This window comes from Sipha flava, unplaced genomic scaffold (genome assembly GCF_003268045.1).
Source record: "Sipha flava isolate LNK unplaced genomic scaffold, YSA_version1 34_pilon_pilon, whole genome shotgun sequence".
Classification (NCBI taxonomy): domain Eukaryota; kingdom Metazoa; phylum Arthropoda; class Insecta; order Hemiptera; family Aphididae; genus Sipha; species Sipha flava.
In genome coordinates this window covers 3,483,114-3,506,295 of record NW_020273045.1, presented here as the reverse complement: position 1 = coordinate 3,506,295, position 23,182 = coordinate 3,483,114, and the positions used below count along the sequence as shown (strand labels likewise).

General features: G+C 27.7%; 1 protein-coding gene across 2 annotated transcripts in view; it reads right to left on the bottom strand.

The window, feature by feature from the left end:
* LOC112687370 (FMRFamide receptor-like) overlaps positions 1-23,182 on the bottom strand; it is a 106,055-nt gene that overhangs the window by 67,710 nt on the left and 15,163 nt on the right. Inside the window, exon 2 of one of the 2 annotated variants that reach the window (XM_025560027.1) lies at positions 17,006-17,109. Coding sequence is in view for 1 of the 2 variants with exons in the window: in XM_025560026.1 (XP_025415811.1) it covers positions 4,453-4,485 (33 nt within the window). In the remaining variant the exon portion in view is untranslated. Of the gene's footprint in view, positions 1-4,452; positions 4,497-17,005; positions 17,110-23,182 lie in introns of those variants that run through there. The other variant, XM_025560026.1, reaches the window with a different exon arrangement.

The window sequence follows — 23,182 nt, the reverse complement described above, 5'->3', positions numbered from 1 at the left end:
AAAACGGTATATTATTGAGTGAAACAAGTGCGGATATAAAATTACAAGCATTGCTCGATCATACAATTAAACGTATTTATAATAATCTTAATATTGATTGCGATGAACTTATATTTTTGACAAAATGAGATTATGATGGCAGTGAAAAACAAACAAAAAAAAAAAAAAAAATGTGGCAAGAGACTCACAAACCGTTCTTTTAAATCCGAATAAAACAATTTAAGATACAAATTGTAGCATACATAAGAAATTAGTTTTAAATTATATGTGTTAATTAGTTGTTTGTAATTAAAGTAATTAAAGTTAACCATATTTTATTTTTTTGTTATATTAAATATGAACTATAGATTTAAAAAAAATGTTATTGTGAATCTTTCCAATTTTTGAAAATGTGCGCTGGAGTATTATGTAATGTTATGCCATGATGCAACGGCGTACGGTGTTACTATACTATTCGCGCGTGCTCGGCTCGCGATGCCGTCGATCTATCCCAATATAAATATTTTGACAAACATCAAAATCGCTCTACCTCTACTGAACTTAATTTTAATGTAAATTGATTTATTTGTATTGATTTAATTTAAATTAAAAAAAAAAGAAGTAGAACAATGAAAGGGTGCTAGACATCATTGAGTGCTACAAAAATAAGTCCGTACTATGGTTCCAAAAGGTCTCAAAATATCACAATATATTTGCAAAATCCGAAAAGATTTGGCCACAGAAATGAAAACGACATCAGATGAACGTAGGAAATAACATTTTTTTTATGAATCTGATTTACTAAACATTTCCCTAGATCTTCTTTCACTATTTTTTTTATTTTTTTTTTTAATTTTGCGCTAGGTACTTGTGAATTAGACATTGTATGCGATGTTACCCGAGAACAAATGATGAACAACCGATGGACTGATCAGCGAACAAACGATACAGAGTAGTAACATACAAGCGAACACGATCGTTGTTATATCACATTCAAATGCTTCAGTGTACACCCGACTTTATATTGTAATAGCAGGTGTACGTTATCGCTTTTGAATAACATTACGTCTGCCGTTAATCGCCGTTCGCATTACGGGGGTGGTAACGATGTCGTTTTTCAGCAATAAATGGCGTCAGGTCATGGGTACCGATACCGACCGGCAGACAAATCCGTGATACGGATACGAGCATTATAATATTATAAAGTCGACAAACGAATCGGTGAGAGAAGGACGAATCCGCGTCGTCCTGCCAAATCGAACAGGCGGCCGAACTTCAAACCCAATCGTAGACAACGGTATCAATTTCTAATTTTAAAAACGACCTTTGTCGTGTACGAAATACAGCAGGGGATGATCATGAGCTCGGTGAACGCTCCTGTAAGTGATATTATACACCGTTCGACTGCCCGTCCGCCAACCATTTATTGTTTCCGAACCATACTTCCTCCGGGCCCTTGATTATCTGTACTGGCTATTATGTATCGATTTCGACGCGATCGCAGTATCGCCTTCGCCAGGATGTTGAAAACACGTGAACCGGTTCATCGAGTACGCGTTGTCAAAAGGCGGACGAAAAACGAACCGTCATAAAAAAAAAAAAAAGTTAAAATATTTAAATTTAAAGAGTTTTGTTTTTCGGCGATAAGTATTCGTTTCTTCCTCGCAGCAAAATTTCTGGCGCGTTTTTCGAGACGTTCCGAGTGCCATAACGATCGTATATTTTCACGCAATATCATGGATTGCATTAACTACGGACAGCTGCAAAACGGGAACTTTGTTCAGGTGTCCACGCGACGATCTTGTACAAATCACGTCCGGTCCGTCAAAAGCTCGATTTTGACGTAAACGAGGTAGAGACGGCTAGACCGAAAACTTATACATGGTACGATACCGATGGACGATCATATACCCCACCGCTACTCGCTAAACGTTTCCTGGAGAATTTAATAGTACTATCGATTCCCTTTCATATTCCTCATCATTCGCTTCTTTAGAAAAATAAATATTAATTTTGAATTAATCGCGCGTTCTACTGTTGATATTAATAATCAATTTAATTTTAAATGGTATCGAAATTATGTAACCACTATGATAACATTAATACCTTTAAGCTACATAATATTATATTTATATATTATGATTTTGGAATTTATCTTTTATTATAGTTCTGTATATCGAGCGATAAAGTTTTTATTTTTTGCTTATGTAGATTACTCCGGTAAGTCATCTTTATACTACGTCCCATATTTTAAACTGGTGTAATTTTTATTAATTTAATTATTTTAAATTTATATCGACGACATACATTAATGATATATATATATAGATATTTATTATATACCTATATTTATAGAATGTATTCGTTATGGTACTTTTTGTTTATTTATTTTGTAATATAATTTTTAATTTAGAAAATGGACATTATTGAAAAATGGTTTGAAGAAAAATAAGAGTAGTTGATTGAAGGCGTTAGTGTAGATAGTGATGAAGAATTAGAAACTGATCACGATCACAAGAATGTTTAAAATCTTACAAACCTCTTTATATGTATTAAATTAATTCATATTGAAAAATTTGATTAAAAATATAAATTTAGTGTGTGGATTCAATAATAAAATGTTGCGATAACAATTTTTAATTTACGAAAATTGTAATTTTCTATAAATGTAGACACGCAATTACTTGAGCGATATTGAAAATGCGACTAATGCAGGGTTAATTCTTCCTTGTATTCCGCGTAATACGAATCCATATTATTAATACACCCAAATGGAAAAACAATTTCCATTGTAATATTATTTGTTTGCAATTCTTTCACTGTTTATTATAGTGATGTAATTGCATTTATTCGTATTTCTTAGTTTAATACGTCTAGTATATGTATATATATATATATGTTTCTTAATATTACTGTTTAATTTTTAAAAATTGTAGTTTATATAGGTTGAGCAATAATTATTTAGGGAGAAAACTATTTAAATTAAAATTAAAATGACAGAAACACATTAAAGTGTTTTCCTTTTTTTTTTTTTTTTTAATTAAAACACCCGCAGCTCACTTTTACGAATTTTCAATCACACTAATTTATAAATTATTTCACGGAATAATTTATATTTTCAATGCAGTATAATTGTCGAATTATATAAAAAGTACTCACGGAGTAGCATAATAATTACAAATCAATAAAACAGTTTTTAATCACAAAAATAATTCGAAAACCTAGTACTAACTGTATACACGCTTTATTTGATTTTCGGAAATACAGGATTTTTAAATAACTTAGATATTCTTTGTTGCAATTCACAGATATATTTTTTGAATATAACTATCTACTCGTATATACATTCTAAAATCCCTATAGAATACAAATCGAATAATATTATATTTTGTAAAAAAATGGCGTATGATTTCACAAAGAACTATTGTATTGGGCTTATACTTGGTAAATAATTGATTTTATAAAAAAAATGATTTAATTTTTTATTTTATTTTTATCATATTTATCTGAACAACTACGTTGCGACAACATTTACCGCATATCACTTTTATTGTTTATTATCATTCGGTTAACTTGAAACTGGAATTGCGTGTTTGTGTTATATTAATATGCGTTGAAATCAAACTAAAACCTAATCAAATTTTTCAACTATAATTTCCGATGATAATTTGGTTTTGTTCAGTATGGTTAAAATGTCGTATTCATGTACTAAAACGGAAATTAAGTTTCAAAAAATGTATTCTATAAAACTGGTTGTGAAATAATTTTACATGGAATATTAAATTTACAATAACGACCAGGGGCGTATTTATGGGAGGGGGCCCATCCTCCGAAATGAAAAACACCTTTGTTAAAGAGAGTTATTTTTAACATGGCTATATTTTAATTCTGAGGGTTTCCTAAAATTTGTCGCGACAATGAGAATGTTGCTTATGCGATAATATAATATTTTATATTTATAAAATATGTTTATTCTTTTAAGAAAATATTTGGTGAATTTTAAGTGACTCTAATAAAAAAATTGTTTACAACTATGTCATTTTTATACTTTTAAAAAAATTGAGTTTCTTATTTCTCTGATGGTGTAAAGACAGGCGAGAAGTCTTATAGTATTAAAGTAATTTTTGTCTTAATAGTGTGCTTCCTCCTTCCCTTCCCCCCCAAAAATCAAATACATAATCGGCCCACTCCGAAATAAAAACCTATATATACCGCTGATAATGATGTATGATATTAGTACGTATTATAAGTCTAAAAAAGTAAATAAAATAGAAATTACTGATTATTATATGAATGTAAAATGAATAAACTTCTTGTAAAAATTGTAAAATTAATAAAATATATAAAAAAACTGAACGAAGAGTATAATATTAACAATATTTTCTAACATTTTTCTTTTAAATATCATACGAGAAGTGGAAAAAAACAACAAAAAACCAGAATCGAATTCTAATCAAATATTTTTATTCTTACCATTTTTGTTGGACGTAAATCCATTGGCAGCATTTAGATGTTAAATGTCGATTAACTGAATTTATCATATTTGAAACAGCTTTTATACTCTGTTTTGTTCAAAATGTTGCGTAGCAGTCATAAAATTATTATCTATACACCGTAATTTTGTAATAAAAACTTAACGATCCGATAAGTGAATGTAACAGTAGCCGAACAACTATACAAGTTTGTATTATTAAATTATACGAACGATATTCACAGGCTTAGATTATCATAGCGTGTGTACATAGTAGTGTTATAGATAATGTGTATTCAAGTTTACTTGAAAGCAAATGACGCGAAAACTTTTGGAAAACCAGTGAAGTCAATTTGATGTTTTTCCGACATATCTAGTAGTTACGTGAATATTACGAAACGATACGTTTATGTGCTATGGGCTATAAACGGTTTGATAATACAATTGTTTATAAACACCATGATACTTAAAAGAACCTGCGAAAACGTTTCGTTGCGTACTAAAGATTATCGAAAAAATAACGTGTAGATTATACAATATATACATTATTACGTAATACGTCGTCGTCGTTGTAGAAATTAATATTAAAGTTCGGATGGAAATTGCTTGTACGCAATATTGGAATATCAACAAAAGAAATCTCTTAAAACGAGTAATGGTTTATTATGCCATCTAAAACTTCGGATGTAGATAAATTAATAGATGTTCCATGTGCAACTTACCTATACGCGTATTACAAGTCGTTTAGAATAGTTAAGTAATTTTTTTTGAATTAATCTTTATTTTCCGCTGAACGTTCTTCTGGATCGAAAATAATATTTAATATATACCGTTTCCGGTTTATATGAAATATTATACGAGTGACGTTTTCCGTTAGTATAATTTGTCTCGATTTCTATGTTTGTATTTTCATGTGCGCAAACATCTGATAAATAATTTCCAATTATTACTTATTTTGTTTTTGTAAAACGATATTTCCGCGTAGTTATAACTTCATAAATTTTCTTATTTAAAACAAAAGTCTTCCTTAAATCTCTCTTTAAAATAGTCTGTACTTATGCATCAATTATAAAAAGCATGGATCACAATATGAGGAAATAGTCGGGAGGATGTGACTAATATAGGAGAATTATTTTTTAGAATTTGAATTCAACATACTGTCGGTTTGGAAAAACGATTCTGAGAGAAAGAGTTCAAGTGGATCAACCTCTACATTTAAAGATAGCTTTTATATAAATATTAAAATTATAGAAGTATTAGTAAGTACCTTATTTTATAATCAGGTTGACTGAACCGCAGAACCAACTATAGTAAAACTTAAAAAAAGTCTCATATAATTAAGCAACTTTTAATTAAAAAACATTGGAATTTAACATTGGAACGCAAATAGAAAAAATAAAAAATTCTGTCTATGTATTTCAATACTTTTACATTAAATTAAGACCAATTTATAAAGAGTCTTGTATAACATTTTCAAGTCATATAATTTTAAAACCAAAAACTAAATGTGTTATTAAACTATAACCAACTAAGATAGTATTGTATTATTCCATGTATTCATTTTTTGTTATAATTATTATTATAAAAATAACTCGATTTAGATGTATACACACGAAAAAAATACAACTAAAATTAAAAAAAATTAATTGAATATAAAAATAACTGAGACTAAGAACTTTTGATGTTTTTTTCTTTTTAAAAAGTAAAAAGAATGTAGGAACTACATTATATTTTAAAGATTTTTAGTAAAATTAAAATGATTTAATTTTTGGTTCAAGAAAAAAACCCAAGAACACAGGAGAATTTTAAATATCTTTAAATAACACGAATAAATTGAAATTATTTATAAAATATTCCTTTTCTATAAAATTATAATAGTATTTAGTAAAAATTGAAACATCAGTGCAATTATTAATTTTTAAGACAAACAAAAATTTATAGTTAGTAAAAAACCGGTATTTTCGTAATTGTTGGTCAGATTTTTCATTAATTTTGAAAACTATTAAGAAATTCGTAAAAGAGTTACTCGGATACACCAACTAATAATATGCTACAAAAAAAAATAAATAAATAAATAAAAATACCGATTAATCCATTCTAGTAAAATTTTGTTGATAACCAAATAATAGAAATATAAAATAAAACACACATCATTATAAAACCAATATATTTCCCTCTTGATCTAGAACCTAAAATATTACAGAAATAAAAGTCTGTACATAAATAAATACAAGTTTAACGAATACATAAGTATACCACAGCGATTATTTTTAATATTATACTTGTACATATATTGGTTCACGAAAACAATGTTGGTTAGTTTATTTATATTTGTTAATGTATTGTGCAATATACTTGACCAGAGCGTAATATATGAATGATTTAAGAACATACATATATATATTTATCTATAAATAGTATAAAACAAAGTTGCTTCCTACGTCCGTCCTTATGTATGCTTAAAGCTACGCAACGGATTTGGATGCGAGTTTTTTTAATTGATAGTGTGATTCAAGAAGAAGGTTTTTTGTAAAAAAAAAAAAAAAAGACTAAAGACCGTATTTTTTATATTTATATTAATATTAAATTTAATTTGTGTGTGTGATGCATTACACCGTGACAATAAGATAAGATTAAAATCATAATTTATTGAACTGAGTACATTTTGTATAGAAATTATAAATTTAAGTTTGGAAGTTGCCGTTTGAACATAAATCGTAATACAGTGAATGTCAAAACAGCACGTTCAGCAAGAAATGAAGAATCGTCAACGGAATGTGAGGCTCACCTCAGACAGCTTTGGGATAGATATAGAGTTGAGAGAGAGAAAAAAGATTCCTCAATAGAGCATGAGGCTCAATAGAGCAGGATAGGGATATATATCGAATGTAAAGAGCCAGAGAATCATCTACACGGACACATAGTAACACCGAACAAAACGGACAACCAAACAGCCATAGACCAAGAACCTAACCAAAAAAAGTAACTAATTCTTTTAGTTAGTAATTAATTCATGTGTAAATAAAGAAAATTATGTTATGAATTACGATCCTTCGATTCCTTACATGGATGATCATATAGTATGTTTAGATACCATGTCAATAATGTGTGAACATTGCTTGGCATTGAAATTCAAGTACGAATCGAAAGGCATATGTTATTTACATGGAAAAGCAAAATTAAAAGAAATTCTTCCTCCACCTGAACCACTTTACTCTTTCTTTACGGGTAATCATCCGAAATTCAAACCGTTCAGGCGCAATATACGCCGTTATAATAACGCATTTCAAATAACCTCTTTTAAGAGTAAATAAGTCGTTGAACGTGATTTTATGCCAACATTTAAATGCAAGGGCAAGTGTATAACTAAGCTGGTAACTTGCTACCACTTCGATCCGATGATCACAAATTTCTGGAAATTAATTTTATTACAGATCCAGATAGCACCCATGCAGAGCCGAGGCGGGTCGCTATATATACATATTTAAACATAAATATTACGAATATTTATAAACAAAAATAAACTTTTTTTAAATTCATATTTTTTTCATACATTTAAAATATATAACAAGTTTGATTGATATTAATTTAGTATATTATAAATCGAAAAATAAATATTATGATAATAATGTATAATATTTTTATGTTCATTTTACCAAATATTAAAATTATACACGTTTCGACTGAAATTGTAAGTGTATATTTTTTGAGTTCATAACTTGACAACTACATTTTATTATTGATAAGGTACTCTGTAATAGCACTACAGTAATTAAAAAATCAATTTTTAAACTTTTCTAGAACTTTAAGAAAATATGTTTTAATTACTTTATTGTAGCAATGAATAACGAAACCTTAGTCCTTTGTTACTTGTAATGTTTTTCATTTCATTAAATATTATAATGTTGTACAAGTCATGTAACAATTTTGCTGAAAGAATCAATAGAATATAAAATATTAGGTATAGTATACCACTGAAAGTAAAATTTCAATAATATAATTTCCTAGGTCAATCAAGGAAGAAGAAATACAATTAAGGCTATTCAAAATAAATATTTTATTAATCCTATAGAAAATTCAGATTTTTTTGAACTGTAAATATAATATTAATGTAGTTACTTATGGTTCTATAATAATCATACACCTCCATATAATTAGATGATATAATCAATAAATTAAATAAAAAAATAAAAATAAAATTCTAACAAACATATATGGTGAAAATCAATTCGAATCTTTTGAAAGCCAGTTTGGAAAATGTTTTGCTGATACTTGCAAAGAATGAGAAAACAAAAGTAACATCTTATATAAATAATCAAGAACTCTGACAAGTTATGAAACATCAATAAATCATTCTATACGTAAAAGTAAACACAATTCACTAATAAAAATCAAAAGCTTTTTAGCAATACATCAAATTATTTCCCGTCGTATATGTGAAAAGCAATTTTATGAATGATTAAATCGACTGTATAACATTCTACGGAATGTGTAAATAGTGTAAATAGCTTTTGCCTTAAATCAACAATGTTTTGAATTAGAAAATTACGCCTACAATAATATTTTACATAAAAAACGTCAAAACCTCTGCTCTTGGTGTAGAATACAAACAACGCAAACTGTATCTACAAAAAATTCTATAAGTTTTCTTATATTTTTCTAATCGATTTATTTTGTTTAAATTTCTGCATGAAAACTAACAAAAATTACAATATTAAAACATACTTTGTATAAATACAATGGAATATGTTTTATATTTTATTTTATTTAAATGAAACCAATTATAATAAAATATATTATTTTAAGAGTAAGTAATAATAAAGCGGTAACAAATAATTTGAAAATAATAAATTTAATTATTGTTTTAGTATTCAAAATGATAATTATTCGATCTCCGTCAACCAATCAGTATAATATATATTTTAATCATATTCAAGTTATAGATAGTTCTAATTTGATGGATGATTCTAATAATGGAAGTTTTTAAAACGTAATAATAGTTTTGAGATTTTACTAGATAATGTTATAATAAAGTTGAGTATCCTATTAAAATATCAAGTATATTTCTTTTAGAGAAATAAATAAAATACAAAATCGAAAATTCTTTAAATAGTATTATAATTATATAAATACAAATTTATTGGAACATAATAATCATATTAACTATAAAAGTTATGATGATTACAATTATTGGAATTATCATAAATTATATTTTTTTTTTTTTTTACAAAAATAGTTTTTTCGAGTTGATATTCGTCTAACTTATGAATATAGTTTTTGTATATTATGCACAAGTTATATATGCTTAGATTGACTTACAATAGTATTGGATAAATCATAATCAGATTAATGATTAAAGGTTATGATTACTATTCGAAGTTATTAATTGAAAGGGAAATTAATGTAATCAGTAATCAAAATAACAAATTATATTTTATGATTAAAGTAATAATTTAATCATATAATTTATGTTTACAAACATTTTTAATTAGTAATCATTACTAATTTTGAATGATCAATAATATTTCAATAACGATTTTGTGCTGAATAATATTTATATTTTGAAAAAAAAATTTAAAAAAACATACAGCTTTTTGACCATTGTAATATATTTTATACGTATTACACTTATTGGTTATAAGTAACATATTGTAAATAAATAAAACAAATAAGGAGTAGATAAACTAAACAATAATATAGATAATTGTGATATATTATTGAAAAAAACGATTAACAATACAACGAAATGCAACCAGTCGGTGGCGTACGCAGAGGAGGACTAAATGACTGAACCAAGATATTAATTAATAAATAATAATTATTACGATATTAATAATTATAGATTACGTAATTTAGTCTAAAATAATCGATTACGCTTAACACTAATATACAAGTTAAGTAATACAAATACCTAACAACATTTTGTAAACAATGAAGTTTTCATGTGTGCATGTTGTGCGAGTTTAATTGATCGAAATATTGTATTTAAAGCATTTTAATAAAATAAATAAATTTAAATAAAGTTTGATAGGAGATGATAATTTGACGTCGATTCGAAGTGTGTCGTTTAGTGCAAAATCAATACACTCACACTGTTTTATTAATTCTGGCGTGTTTTAGCATAGTGATTTCATCGTAAAAGAATATGAAAAATAATTAAATATAATGTAAAAACGTTGCGATGTCTTAGATTAAATAAAAGAGTACTATATTATTATATTTTATCTATAGTAATGAACAGTGCTAATGGATCGACTTGAGTGTAAATACCATATTATGTGCGATTGGCAAAAATTAAGTGTATAATATTTATATATGCTATTTATTTCTTTTAAAAATATATAACACTAACAATTAAAAATGCTGTATTCAATTTTAAATAAAATGCATTAACATATCAAATAACAATAATATATATTTAAAATGTTACAGTTGCATAGAAAATGTAACAATTCGCCATTCGGTCGTTGTCACTTGTATTAATTTAACAACACCTATTAGACTTAATCAGCATACGCACTGCAGATATTAGACAAATGAATTTTCATATTTTAGGTAGGTAAGTATTAGGTAAAGATTTGATGTGACAGATATTGTTTTTTAGTAAATTTTTCTATAGCTTCTCCAAGTGGTTGGAAAATACGAGTATCATCGCTGATAGCAGCATTTCTTTCAGTAGCAATATCAATAACAGTAAATGTTATTATCACTATTAATTTTGGTGTAACAATAACAGTTTATAACAGTTACGGAAATTGATAACAAGTTGCCATCGCTATGTACAAATAATACAAGTGTTGTAGATAAGATTTACGTTGGAATCGGTCCAGTCAGGTGCACACTTCTTATCTACAATTTAATCCGAAGGACAAACAACTGTTGAAACGTAGCCCACGAAATACAATAATATTATTAATTCGTCCTTTACACAATCTTTGTACAACTTTCAGTGTTTTTTAACCGCGTAATGTTAGAACAATACGCAGAACGATATATCAAAACATAAATATTTGTCGATACGTTCTGTTGAACCCGTAGGCCAGAATAAACGTATTTTTCGTCTCTGTCTTACAAACTTAACAAAATTATGGCAAATTTGCGTTCAGTGGTTCGTCAAAAGTCCTCTGAACGCTTTTCGGCAATTTCGTCATGAGTGAAATGGTCGCAAAAACTCCGCGCATTTATCGCTCTCGACGTGCAGCACGATGCGACGAATCGTACCACTCCGCAAAATTTGCGGAATCATGTATATTTTCATGATAATTTACTAATATAAATAACTTCACAAATTTCGTATACGTATTTCGTACACGATTCTGCAAGATTTCAAATGCAGCGTTTTCGTAACATCCGTTTATAAATACTTATTTATGGTGGTAATAATCATTTTAAAAAAATAAACAAAAATTTTGATTATTATGTTATTATGTAAGTTAATTATTTTATTTTATTGCAAACAATATTGAAATCTATAAAATTTTATTTGCCTGTTAAAACAATATATTTTAATCGTAGAAAAAAAAATATAAAATTGATCAGAACCACTGGAAAATTTTTACTTATTATATGCCCTAATTGTTGTTGCAATCCATAACAGTAATGTTATATACAACGAAAATAGTAAGTTACAAGTTTATACATTTTTGCAGCACACGAATAGTTTGTGAAGTGTATTGTTCGCTAACAAAATCTCAGAACATGGATCAAACAATGGATACATATGAATCTAAATTTTAGATTCACGTTTAGATTCTAAACGTCTGTATGTGTTAACAATTATTTATAAACGGATGTTACGGTAACACTAGATTTGAAATTTTGTGGAATTGTGTAAATATTTATGTATACGAAATTTGCTGAATTGTTCTTTACCGGTACCAGTCACGTTCGGATAAGCCGTCGGACACGCTGAGCATTCGGTAATTTTCGAGAAAACCACGGGTGGGGGTGGAAACTACGTGCGCGCAAAACCGCCGAAAACGGTAAGAATAATGTCATGGCACGAAGAACGTAAACGATTCGCCTCTACCGAGGAACATTTAGCGGCGCAACTAGACATAAAATCTTGGTGATGCTACATTATGAACCCACTCCCTTCACAGCATTACATACAATCAATATTTATACTATACAATTGTTATATTCACAATATCATTATAAGAAAAAAAAACAATTTAACACATTTTATTTTTGTATTATATTAAAATTTAAAATATCAAACATCATTTATCATCATCATCATCATCATCATCATGGCTTCATGACTCAGTAAGATTTTTCACCGCCTCTGTCAATGCTCTCCAACTTCCGCGATCCTGGACCAACTCTTCCCAATTATTAATGTAAATAATTTATATAAATATTATTATTGTCCTATCATTATTGTCACTCAATACCTTGTCTCGGTCTTCAGACTGTACTGTTATAAAATAAAATAATTTCCTATCGATATTAGCAAATTTGTTTAATATCAAATTTTGAAATTTTTGAAATTTTCATCTAGTACATTTGTTATAAATAATAATACGAGTAGATATTTTTAATTTACAGAGACATAGAAAATGGAGAGGAGGATTCTTTAAATTTAGTTGGATACGATTAAGCACTCTTTGAGTGAGAGCAAAAACTTGCGCCACTGTAAAAATTATGTTTCCGAGCGGTGGCATCATGGCCAGACGAATACATACCGTTTTATTCATATTAAATCACTTAGGAAATTTTTTTTCCATATATAGTAGATAATTTGCGTCGCAAACGTATGATCAAATTTAATTCTAATTCTGATGCCTCTCGTGCGCCCTTATGATTTTGATGCCCAGTGCCGTCGTATACGTCGATCGTATCTAAACCTGCAACATCTAAACTAAAACAACATCTTATTCGATACAGGTGCCGGGAAATTCGGAATCGTTCTCGAATGAGAGCAACATGATTGAATCATCGGCATTTCGTTTTTTATTTCGACGGTAGGATTGATTTTTAATGCTAGCGATCGAAAAGTATTTAACTGTAAATCAATGTTTCGTTTTGAAACGGTTGAAATCGTGCCCAAAATCTTGTATTTTATTGACAGTGTTTTATTTCGAAACAATATAAGTGAGAAACTGCGTAATACTAAGTATTAAAAGTTACCCAAATCTCTAATGGAATAACTACAATTTAAAATTCCAATGCATGACATGACATTTACGGTCGATAGATTAATTAGCAGTAAAAAAATTAATTATGATTAATCGGCCATGATGCGCTACTAATTCTGGTAAGCTAGACTATAGTCTTATAGATTTAGAATTAATAAAACTTTTAGGTATACGATTTCATAACTAATTATTCATATTTATTTTCAGGCTGTAGATTTCTAAAAAAATCCTACGTACCTAGCCAAAAAATTATTACAACTATAAATTTAAGCTTGCGTAAATATAATCTGAATACATTGTTTGATGAAAATAGGTACTTATTAATATCTCGTTGAATGATTTCAGCAATGCTATAACATAGTTAAAAAAATCGAAGAAAAAGAGAAAATATTTTTGTTTTTTACGTTTCAAAAATGAAATGAAATTTATAAAAAAATATTTTCGATAATTTCGAATGATGAACAACCTACTATAGATGAGTAGATTCGTTTATAAAACAAGCTGTCAGGGGTTCAATGCTTTGCACTGCACACATCCTTTGTATTATCCGGAAATTAAAAAACAAAAACCGATTGACTAACCATTTAACAAAATATATACTAGTGCATTCGGTATATCAATTAATTTTAGAGACCGGATGGGTAGTGAGCCACTGTTTTTTCGGTTTTATTTTATTTTTCAAAAACATGATTTTAAATTCAATCATCAACAAACAAAAATATATCTCTTCTTTAAATATGATTATTTTTTTTATTTTTCTCTGATGTTTCATCCCGCTCTGTATCGTTTTTTGAGCATGAAAGTTTTTACGTTCAAATCCAAAAAAATGTTTTATCACTACTTTGCGCTAAGGTGAGTAAGCCTGTCTCAGTCATGAGATCAATGTCTGACATAGAAAATGGTTTTCACTTCTTTCCTTATTTATTTTCTTTTACAGTTGTCGCTAAAATACTGACATTGTTGTTTATAACATCAAATAAGATTTTTCAATCCCATAAACGGAAATGTGAATTAGTTCAAAAGTTTAATTTTTAAATTAATACTTACTTTGTTTAGGCGTTAAATGTAATATAGATATTTATGTGTACATTTTTATTAACACTTGTGAGTTTAAAGACTAAGAACAGTTCCTTGATATATTTGCTAAGGCATTAAACAAAACCGAATAAAAGTAAGGTGAAACTTTCATGATTAAAAGAAAAACATTGTTAACCAATATAATTTTCTTGATTTCATACTATTACTATTTAACGTTGAAATAAAATCGTAAGAATAGTTGACGTGTCTAACATAAATCATTAGTTAATAAATATATTATACTAGGATTGTTAATATTTACAAATATATCTAGCAACTCACGTAATAATACGAGTAGTGTTTATTGGAGTCATCTGGGGTGCAACCAAGGAAAAGTATAAATTGTTATAGTTTTATTTAATTAACTGTCAAGTAAATAGATAGAAATTTACTGTAAGAAATATTCAGTTTGAAACTTAACTGTGTATTAAACGCATTATACAAGACACATTTTTGAAATAACTTCAAAAAATATTTTCTGCTGTACTTTTGGCCTAATTGTAAAAACAATGAAATAAATTATGAATTTAATGAGCGCTAACGTAACGTCAGGGGGAAGAAATAATTAAATAACTGTGAAAAAATGTGTTGAGTGTACAAAGGTTAAAGAAAAAATGAGCGTCTGGGCTTCTGGAGGTTTCCGTTTGTTTTGCGATGGTATATAATAAATATATGAATATTTAAAAAAGTCTACAAAATTTCACGCAGAACGTAAAATATAATAGACACAATTGAAAATTTGTATAAATATTGTTTACTTTCAACGTTAAATCCAACCATATCAAAAATACATATGGTGTAGCTATGTATAGGATAAACCTATAAAACTGTTTTGATTTATCTCTGGAAAGAAGTTTTGTACAAAAACCATTACCTTGCTTTTTACGATTACATAATATGTATATATATTAAGTTATAAGTATATATTAAGTAATATTAAGTCAGTCAGATGTTTGCGGTGCAAGAAAATATTGTCGTTAAAAGTAGAAGAGAAAAAATAAGAATCAATAAAAAAATGGTTTATTATTTATTATTACTTATGATTTTTTTTTAAGCCCAAATAATATAATATAAATAGAATAATATAAGATTTTATATCTGCTTGAATCCGCATTATTAAGGCGATTGAATATTATATATTTTATTATAGTTATATTATTGGTGTAGGAGGGTCAGTTTCTGTATTATGTGTACATAATTACACACCGTTTACCACTGCAGAATGCATTCGTGTAAATATTATAATTATTTATCGAAATTCAATAAATGCTGTTTTATAATTGATATTTTTCACAAGAAAAATACTTATAACTAACATATTAGATCGAGTAAGATCCGTGAGAAAACATTTTTCATTCGATTAGTTTTGTAGTTAATATTTTTGTAATAAAATTTTTTCCGTTTTACCGTAATGTTTGAATTATATTTCCAGTATATCGGTACAGCAGTTATAATACGCAAACGCAACAGTTTCTGACTGCAAAGTTCATCAGTCAATTAAATTAGTGTACATGTAATACCGAAAATTATATTTGTTCAATTAAACAGTTGAAATACTTGTAAAACTAGTTACTGCTCAAAATAACTAGTTTAACGAATTCAGATGAACAGTTTAAATCATACTAAGCCAGTCCTATTTGGTATCAATATTGTGTGTACAGAATTTGAAATTTTTTTTTCAACGTATTTACTAATTATTTTATTTACATTATATGATCAGCTATTATTATAATTTTAAAATTTGACAAAATAATATATGTTAACAGTGTATTCACTGTCACTGAAATATAAGGTGTTATTTAATTTTAACAAACATTTTTTATTTGGTTTTTTGGACATTTAATTTTCTATAATGGCTATGTTATGATACCGCCGTAAGACTTAAGAATATTATAACGGCTAGAACGTAAGTCATTAGTTTAACAGTAATTTACACGTGTATGCCTTACGCGAAAGTTGAACGGATATTTTTTAATTTAAATTTAAAATGTCTCAAAACATAAATCATAATTATAATACTTTATTAAAATAATTTATCAAATATTATATATTATTGTAAAAAATTGTAATAACAAATCACAAAAAAAAGAAGATTTAATTGCATACTATTAATATTGTATAATTTTTTAATAATTATTTCGATAAGGTTGAAATATGTATGTACCTATACAGCCGCGAACTCGTGTAGTATAATAAATTATATACTTAAAAAAAAACAAAATAAAATGAAAATAAAATTGTACCTCATTTTACTACTTGCTCAAGTATATATTATTTAGATGAATCATCAAAGTATAATATTATTTCAGTAGTTACAAGACGAATATTTAATTACCTTTTTTTTGGCCGCGTCAAATAGTAAGTTTACGTTCACGCATTTTGCGATAGGCTGCAGACATTATTGATTTACAATGATCGCTGTACTTCAATTCTTACGGGGTACTGCAAAATATAACAAACAATTTTTTCCATTAAGTACTCGTAAAAAGTAACTTATTTTAATTTTAAAAATAAACACAAACTTTTATTTTTTTAGATTTTGATGGGAAACTATATAATTTAGTTTTAAAAACTTCTGTTTTTTTCCTCGGGTATCGTTTTATTTTGTAGACAATAAGCATACGCTGAAAATTTATTGCGAATATAAGAAATAGGGCGTAAATGAATATCACTAATACCTACACTGCGTCTTCCATAATTGTTTGCAAAACTTTCCGGCGGGTCGAGAAAAAATCATAAAAATTATATTGCCGTCAACGAGTATTTCTTAATAACACATTTTTGGAAATTAATAACACTCATCACGTGAGTTTCAAGAGATTTACAAAATATGAATAATTGAAACGAATTAATTATTTTTTCAAATTTTTCATTCAGAGCAGCTAACACTTACACTAACTACATTTATTACAACCAACCGTACGATTTAAATCCATCACCGAAAAGTAGATCCATCAAAATATATCATGTTATACAATAGAATGTAAGAATATTTATTTCAACAGTGTGATCAATTTAGATGTAATCATATAATATTCCGTGTACTGAGATTCATTAGATTCAATTATATGCATATTAAAATAAAAAACTTAAAGCTAAATTCAAATACTTGTACAATATTTGATTAATAGTTATAAGTAGATAACTACTACCTACTCGGAGGAAAAAAATATTATCTAGTAATATTGTTATTTCTATACATTATTTTAATTTTTTTCTTAAACAATATTTAAATGTAGTAATAATTAATAATTACTATTATTAAACTATTCTTAGGTATAATTATAAAAATTTAATATTATGACTATTTTCATCCTTTCCACGCAGTTATATTTGATTCGTTTTGAGCTAATTTGTCAATGGATAAAATATTATTTTTAACAAAAATTAAAAAAAAAAACCCACAAATACTAAACGGACAGGCCCACAACATATTTTAGGTACAACCAACGATCAGCACATGATAATAAAGAGTATTATAGTGAAATATTAATCATACATAATCCATACTACGAAGGTAAACCTTCAAACGCGGGGGATGGGCCATTCATTTTATAAAGAATGTGAGTTCGGAAATGGGTTCTCGAAGGTTATAACAGTTTTGTAATAAAAATCCCCATGCTTTGTTTTTCAATTTCAGTATTTAATAGTATTTATGTGTAGACATTCGGGTTATAGCATTTGTTTAAATAATATTAAAATATTGATTTCTTGTTCGACAATTATGCACGATGAAAGATCCCAAGATAAAAATCGATAAAGCCGTACGCTAACGATTATTTCTTAAAAAACATACGCATACACGTGAGCATGCTCATAGTGAGAGGGGGTAAAGAGTTTACCCCCTCAACACCATTAGTTATTGTAAATATTTATTAATTTCACATTCTTATATCATTTTTATATCAATTATGATATGGCAGATACCAAGTAATTATCTAAACACTTTTTTTTATTAGTTGTGGTATTATCACGACTAAAGGTGTACTTACTTAGGTATCTAGAACAATATTATTTGATTTTAATTTTGATAATACGCTTAAACACTACTTTACACCCGATACTGCGTCCGATGCCGGATCTAAGTATCAAAAATAAAAAAAAACGAAACAGACAATTTTCAAATTTCAGTTTTGATTTTAGAGGTTCTTTTAATTTCCCAATATAAGCTTAAAGCATCACCGCTAAATTTGGCCCTGACTGCATCACCACAATATAGTTTATAAGGTACGAATTTTCTGATTTTCAACTAAAATTAAAATTATTTATATTTCATAAATTATTATTTTCATATAATTTAAATTTTTGCAAAAGTTGACCCGAAAAAAACATTTAATGTTGTTGAATACCTATTACTAAAAAAAAATTATTCTAAAATTACGTAAAAACATAACTAATTAGTTTAAAAAATTGTTTAAAGAAGCTGAAGTAAAGATAAAACATATCTCCTGATTAGCTAAAAGTTTTCAAATTTAAATTATAAAAATAATTTTACTTTAGAAAATAGCTTGGAAAAAACCTCGTAGAGTTGAATTTGTTTTTTGATTTATACGCTTAATCCAACAAATATTTTGTAATACAAAACTTGTACATTATTTATTTTTACTTTGTAAAAGATATCTCATTTTTATATTCATTCCTTTATTTATAAATAATAAAAAACCATTTCAATCCCGCATTCAAAATTACCGAGTATGCTTCTACGCATACATAATTATTAAACCCGATGCGCGCAGTAATAATATTAAGTTCGCACAATACAAAACAGCAACATTGTACTGTGAAAATGTTAATAGAACAATTTCAACATTCGAATCCGGTCGAATTCATTGGGTATGGTGAAAACGTAGGAAACTTGGCTCCAAGGAAGTCTTTAGTTGGTCAGTTCCGTACGCGAACCTTTTAAGCGGATATTATTGCTCGGGGTGTGGTGAGTAAGGAGACGTTCGATGATATCGAATTGTAGTCGGCTTTCGGTTTTCACGATAAGAAAACATGCGTAACATAAGTTATATGCTTTAGCAAGTCGGTTTGTATTTTCGACGTTCGCGGAGCTTGATATCGGTGTATTGTATTCTATCGCGCGGAGTCGCAGATCCAATAAAACGACGGTACATCGACTGGAAAGCCCAGATATTTTTTTCATATTACGTTCGGTTCGGCTGACTTCCAGATTTATGTACCGTACACGTCGACGAATAACGGTAACTTCCTGAAACGTGTTGAATTCACATAGGTAGATAGCTTTTGTCAATTTAGATCGAGCATAAGTGGACAACGTGATGTCGCCATTATTTGTCGGGTCTCGAAGATTTGGGTGCCGATGAGAAGCCTCATCGTCATCAACCGTTCGAAACCATATGACCAGAATCGATCCTTTCGACCGACGCTAACGACTGCTGCTCCGATCTCGGGACTACAGGCGGTACCCACTCGCATCCCTTGTCCAAGATGCAATAACGGACTCGGGTGACCCCGTGGTGTGCGCGAGTCGTTTGGAACGATTGACGACCGACCATTTGTCCGAGTAAATCGCAGTGCGTTCGATGGCTCAGTTTAAATTCATTCAAATATTCGTTTCGTACATCATTCCGTTTCGCGGTATAAAGAGTTGTCTGCTGTCGTCTATTGCGTTTTGTCATTCGAATTATGCGCGTAACGTACAGGGTGTGAAATGGATATTGGTAAACTTTCCGCGCGTCGCCCGCAGTATTGATAATCAGTCACCGAACGGTTTTCCCACTCGAATTATTGTAGTCATAAACTTATAATTTTTAACAACATGCCGAAAAGTTTTACCGAACGTTCCGATTTGTAATCAATATTTTATATTTTTTGTTTTGATTTAACGGTAATGGTAACCAGGTAGCTGAAACAATTTTTAAAGGTTCATTTGTAAAAAACGTGAGTTACCTTAGATGGGTTAAACCGTCAGTTAATTCTTTTGCAGCCTCAATTTTACTTTGACCATACTAGAGTATTGCATTTGCCCAGTCATTTTATTGTACACGAGTCATGTGATGTCGATTGTGTCAATATTATATATATATATTATATAAATATTTTCATAAACACTATCTATATGAACATTTTAATCGATGTATTATTGATTTAAAATCGACACCTTTAAATTCAAATTTGTTATTGAACGATAATAAAAAATAATAGTAAAAGATAATAATTTTAGAAAAACAATAAACAGTCTCGATGGAAGATAAATTTTTAGCGAAGAAAATAAATGAAAAAAAACTAACGAGATTATGAGATTATATACTACTTCTGTAAATCTAATAACTTTTGATTAATTTATTAAAGTTTCAAATTCTATTTACACGTTGTGTACTTTACCTGGCTAGAAATATTCGTACTAACCACTTACGGGTATCTTCAAATACATCTATTTTTAACCGTACAAGTGTATTTGTTGTGAACATAAGATATATACATATTATGTTATTAGGATGTACATAAATAAAATACCATTTATTTCCTTAATTGATTTACATTGTATTGTTTAAGTCAACTTAGCTACAGATTTAATTTAAAATTATAATCGACGGAACATCAATAATTGTATGCGGTAACGTTGTAACGGTTTAAAACATAAAAAAACTATCTTCTACCATAATAACGGTTTTCATTAAAACTAATTGAACAAGTATCAATATAGATATGGAGTTTAAACAGTTCTTAACTGAACTACAGATGATATTTAAAACATAATAACAAAAATAAAAAGTATATAAAACCCCGTTAGAGCGTTTTTCATTAGATAAATTAGATACTCATAAATTATATCTGTTGAGAAATGTTATTTTTTTAATAAATGGTATATTTTAGTTACTTATACTTTATGCACGCTTATATATTATATGGACATATATATACAATGCTTTATATTATAAACACAAAATAAATGTAATTAATAAATACAGTTTTAACTTAAATTTCTTAAACAATTAATACCTTTCTTAATCATTTTTGCTTCCAACGTATGTGTACTCGCTGGATATTATATAATTTCTGCTTAGATGAAGATTAACTAATCGTTATATTCTAGTTCACTGTTTCCGCTGTGACAAACTAAAAAAGTTCATGTCTTAGAATATATCGCATACATTAATAATCAATTAACAATTAGACAGCCCTTCAAAATGAAGTAAACTTACTACCCATAAACGTTAAATTATTTTTTAAACTATGAGCAAGAACATTCCATCTTTTGAAGTTATATTTTAATGTACTTCTACAGATAAATATCTATCACGATATCGCTGAGGTCGACCTTATACTGTCCACAAGTACATAAATTTAGATATACTTAATAAGGATCTTTTTTATTGCAAATAAAACCATAAATATGCATTGCCTACAGCATAAAAATAAAATCAAAATTCTAGTTCAGCACATTCAAGTAAGTACGTTTAGTGCAAAGTTACACATAAAACTAATATCAAACCAAATTAACTAATTAATCATTTATGTACAATTTGTTTTTAAATAATTTATTTTATTTTTACGATTAAAATATTGTCTATTAATTTAACGACATAACCTAAAACTAATGAAATCTACTGTTTCATATGATAATCCGAAAACGTTGAAGTGTTTTTTTAAGCTCAATTGTAAACATTTTCCCTGATTATTTTTTTCATTTGACCTCCGAAAAATAGCAGCACAATCGTATTATGTAAAAAGTGAATTGTACACAATCATATTTTACTGCGGTATATAAATTGTATTAGACGTACAAATGTGTTTACGGTCTGGGAATTATTTTTAAAAAATAACATGTTTTTATTTTTCATATTTATATATTTTATTACATACATACTTAATCAACTTCGATTTATAAGATAGAAATTAATTAATTTAAAAACTAATGATAGTAGTTGACACAAATTTTTAAAGTAAAATATAAAGACTATATAAGTAGGTATAGGTATAAAATTTTCCAAAGAATATATATGATAGATAAAAATTAATATTTATAACATACTTATATAAAACGTAATTATATGTAATACAGTGGAATTTCATTAATTTGATGTTGAGGAGAAAATAATGTTTTATGAAAGAAGTAATAAATCATTAAACAATCTACATTGAACGACTATATTATTACAGTTCCACGACCAACTTAAAGTTTTGTGTATTTTAGTTGAACTTAGAGATGATTACATAATTAAACATCCGTAGAGCGAAATCAAATGAATTGAACATTTTCTAAAATTTCTATCGTTTTTTAAATCGGCTCGCAATTTTTATTTGAATTAGCGGTTGTGATACTGTTTATAGTTTTCAATGTTTCGTTCGTGTGATCTTAAAATAACATAGAAAATAAAAACCTATATGCTTTGTATACATATAATTTATATTTTATTATTTTCATCAACTTAATCTAATATTCTTTAGCCGAGTAATATTTTAAAACATTATTCTGCACATGATGCTTATATTCTTCCACATCGTCTACATGGAAAAATGTTAAAATGCGGACAACGTGTACTACGTT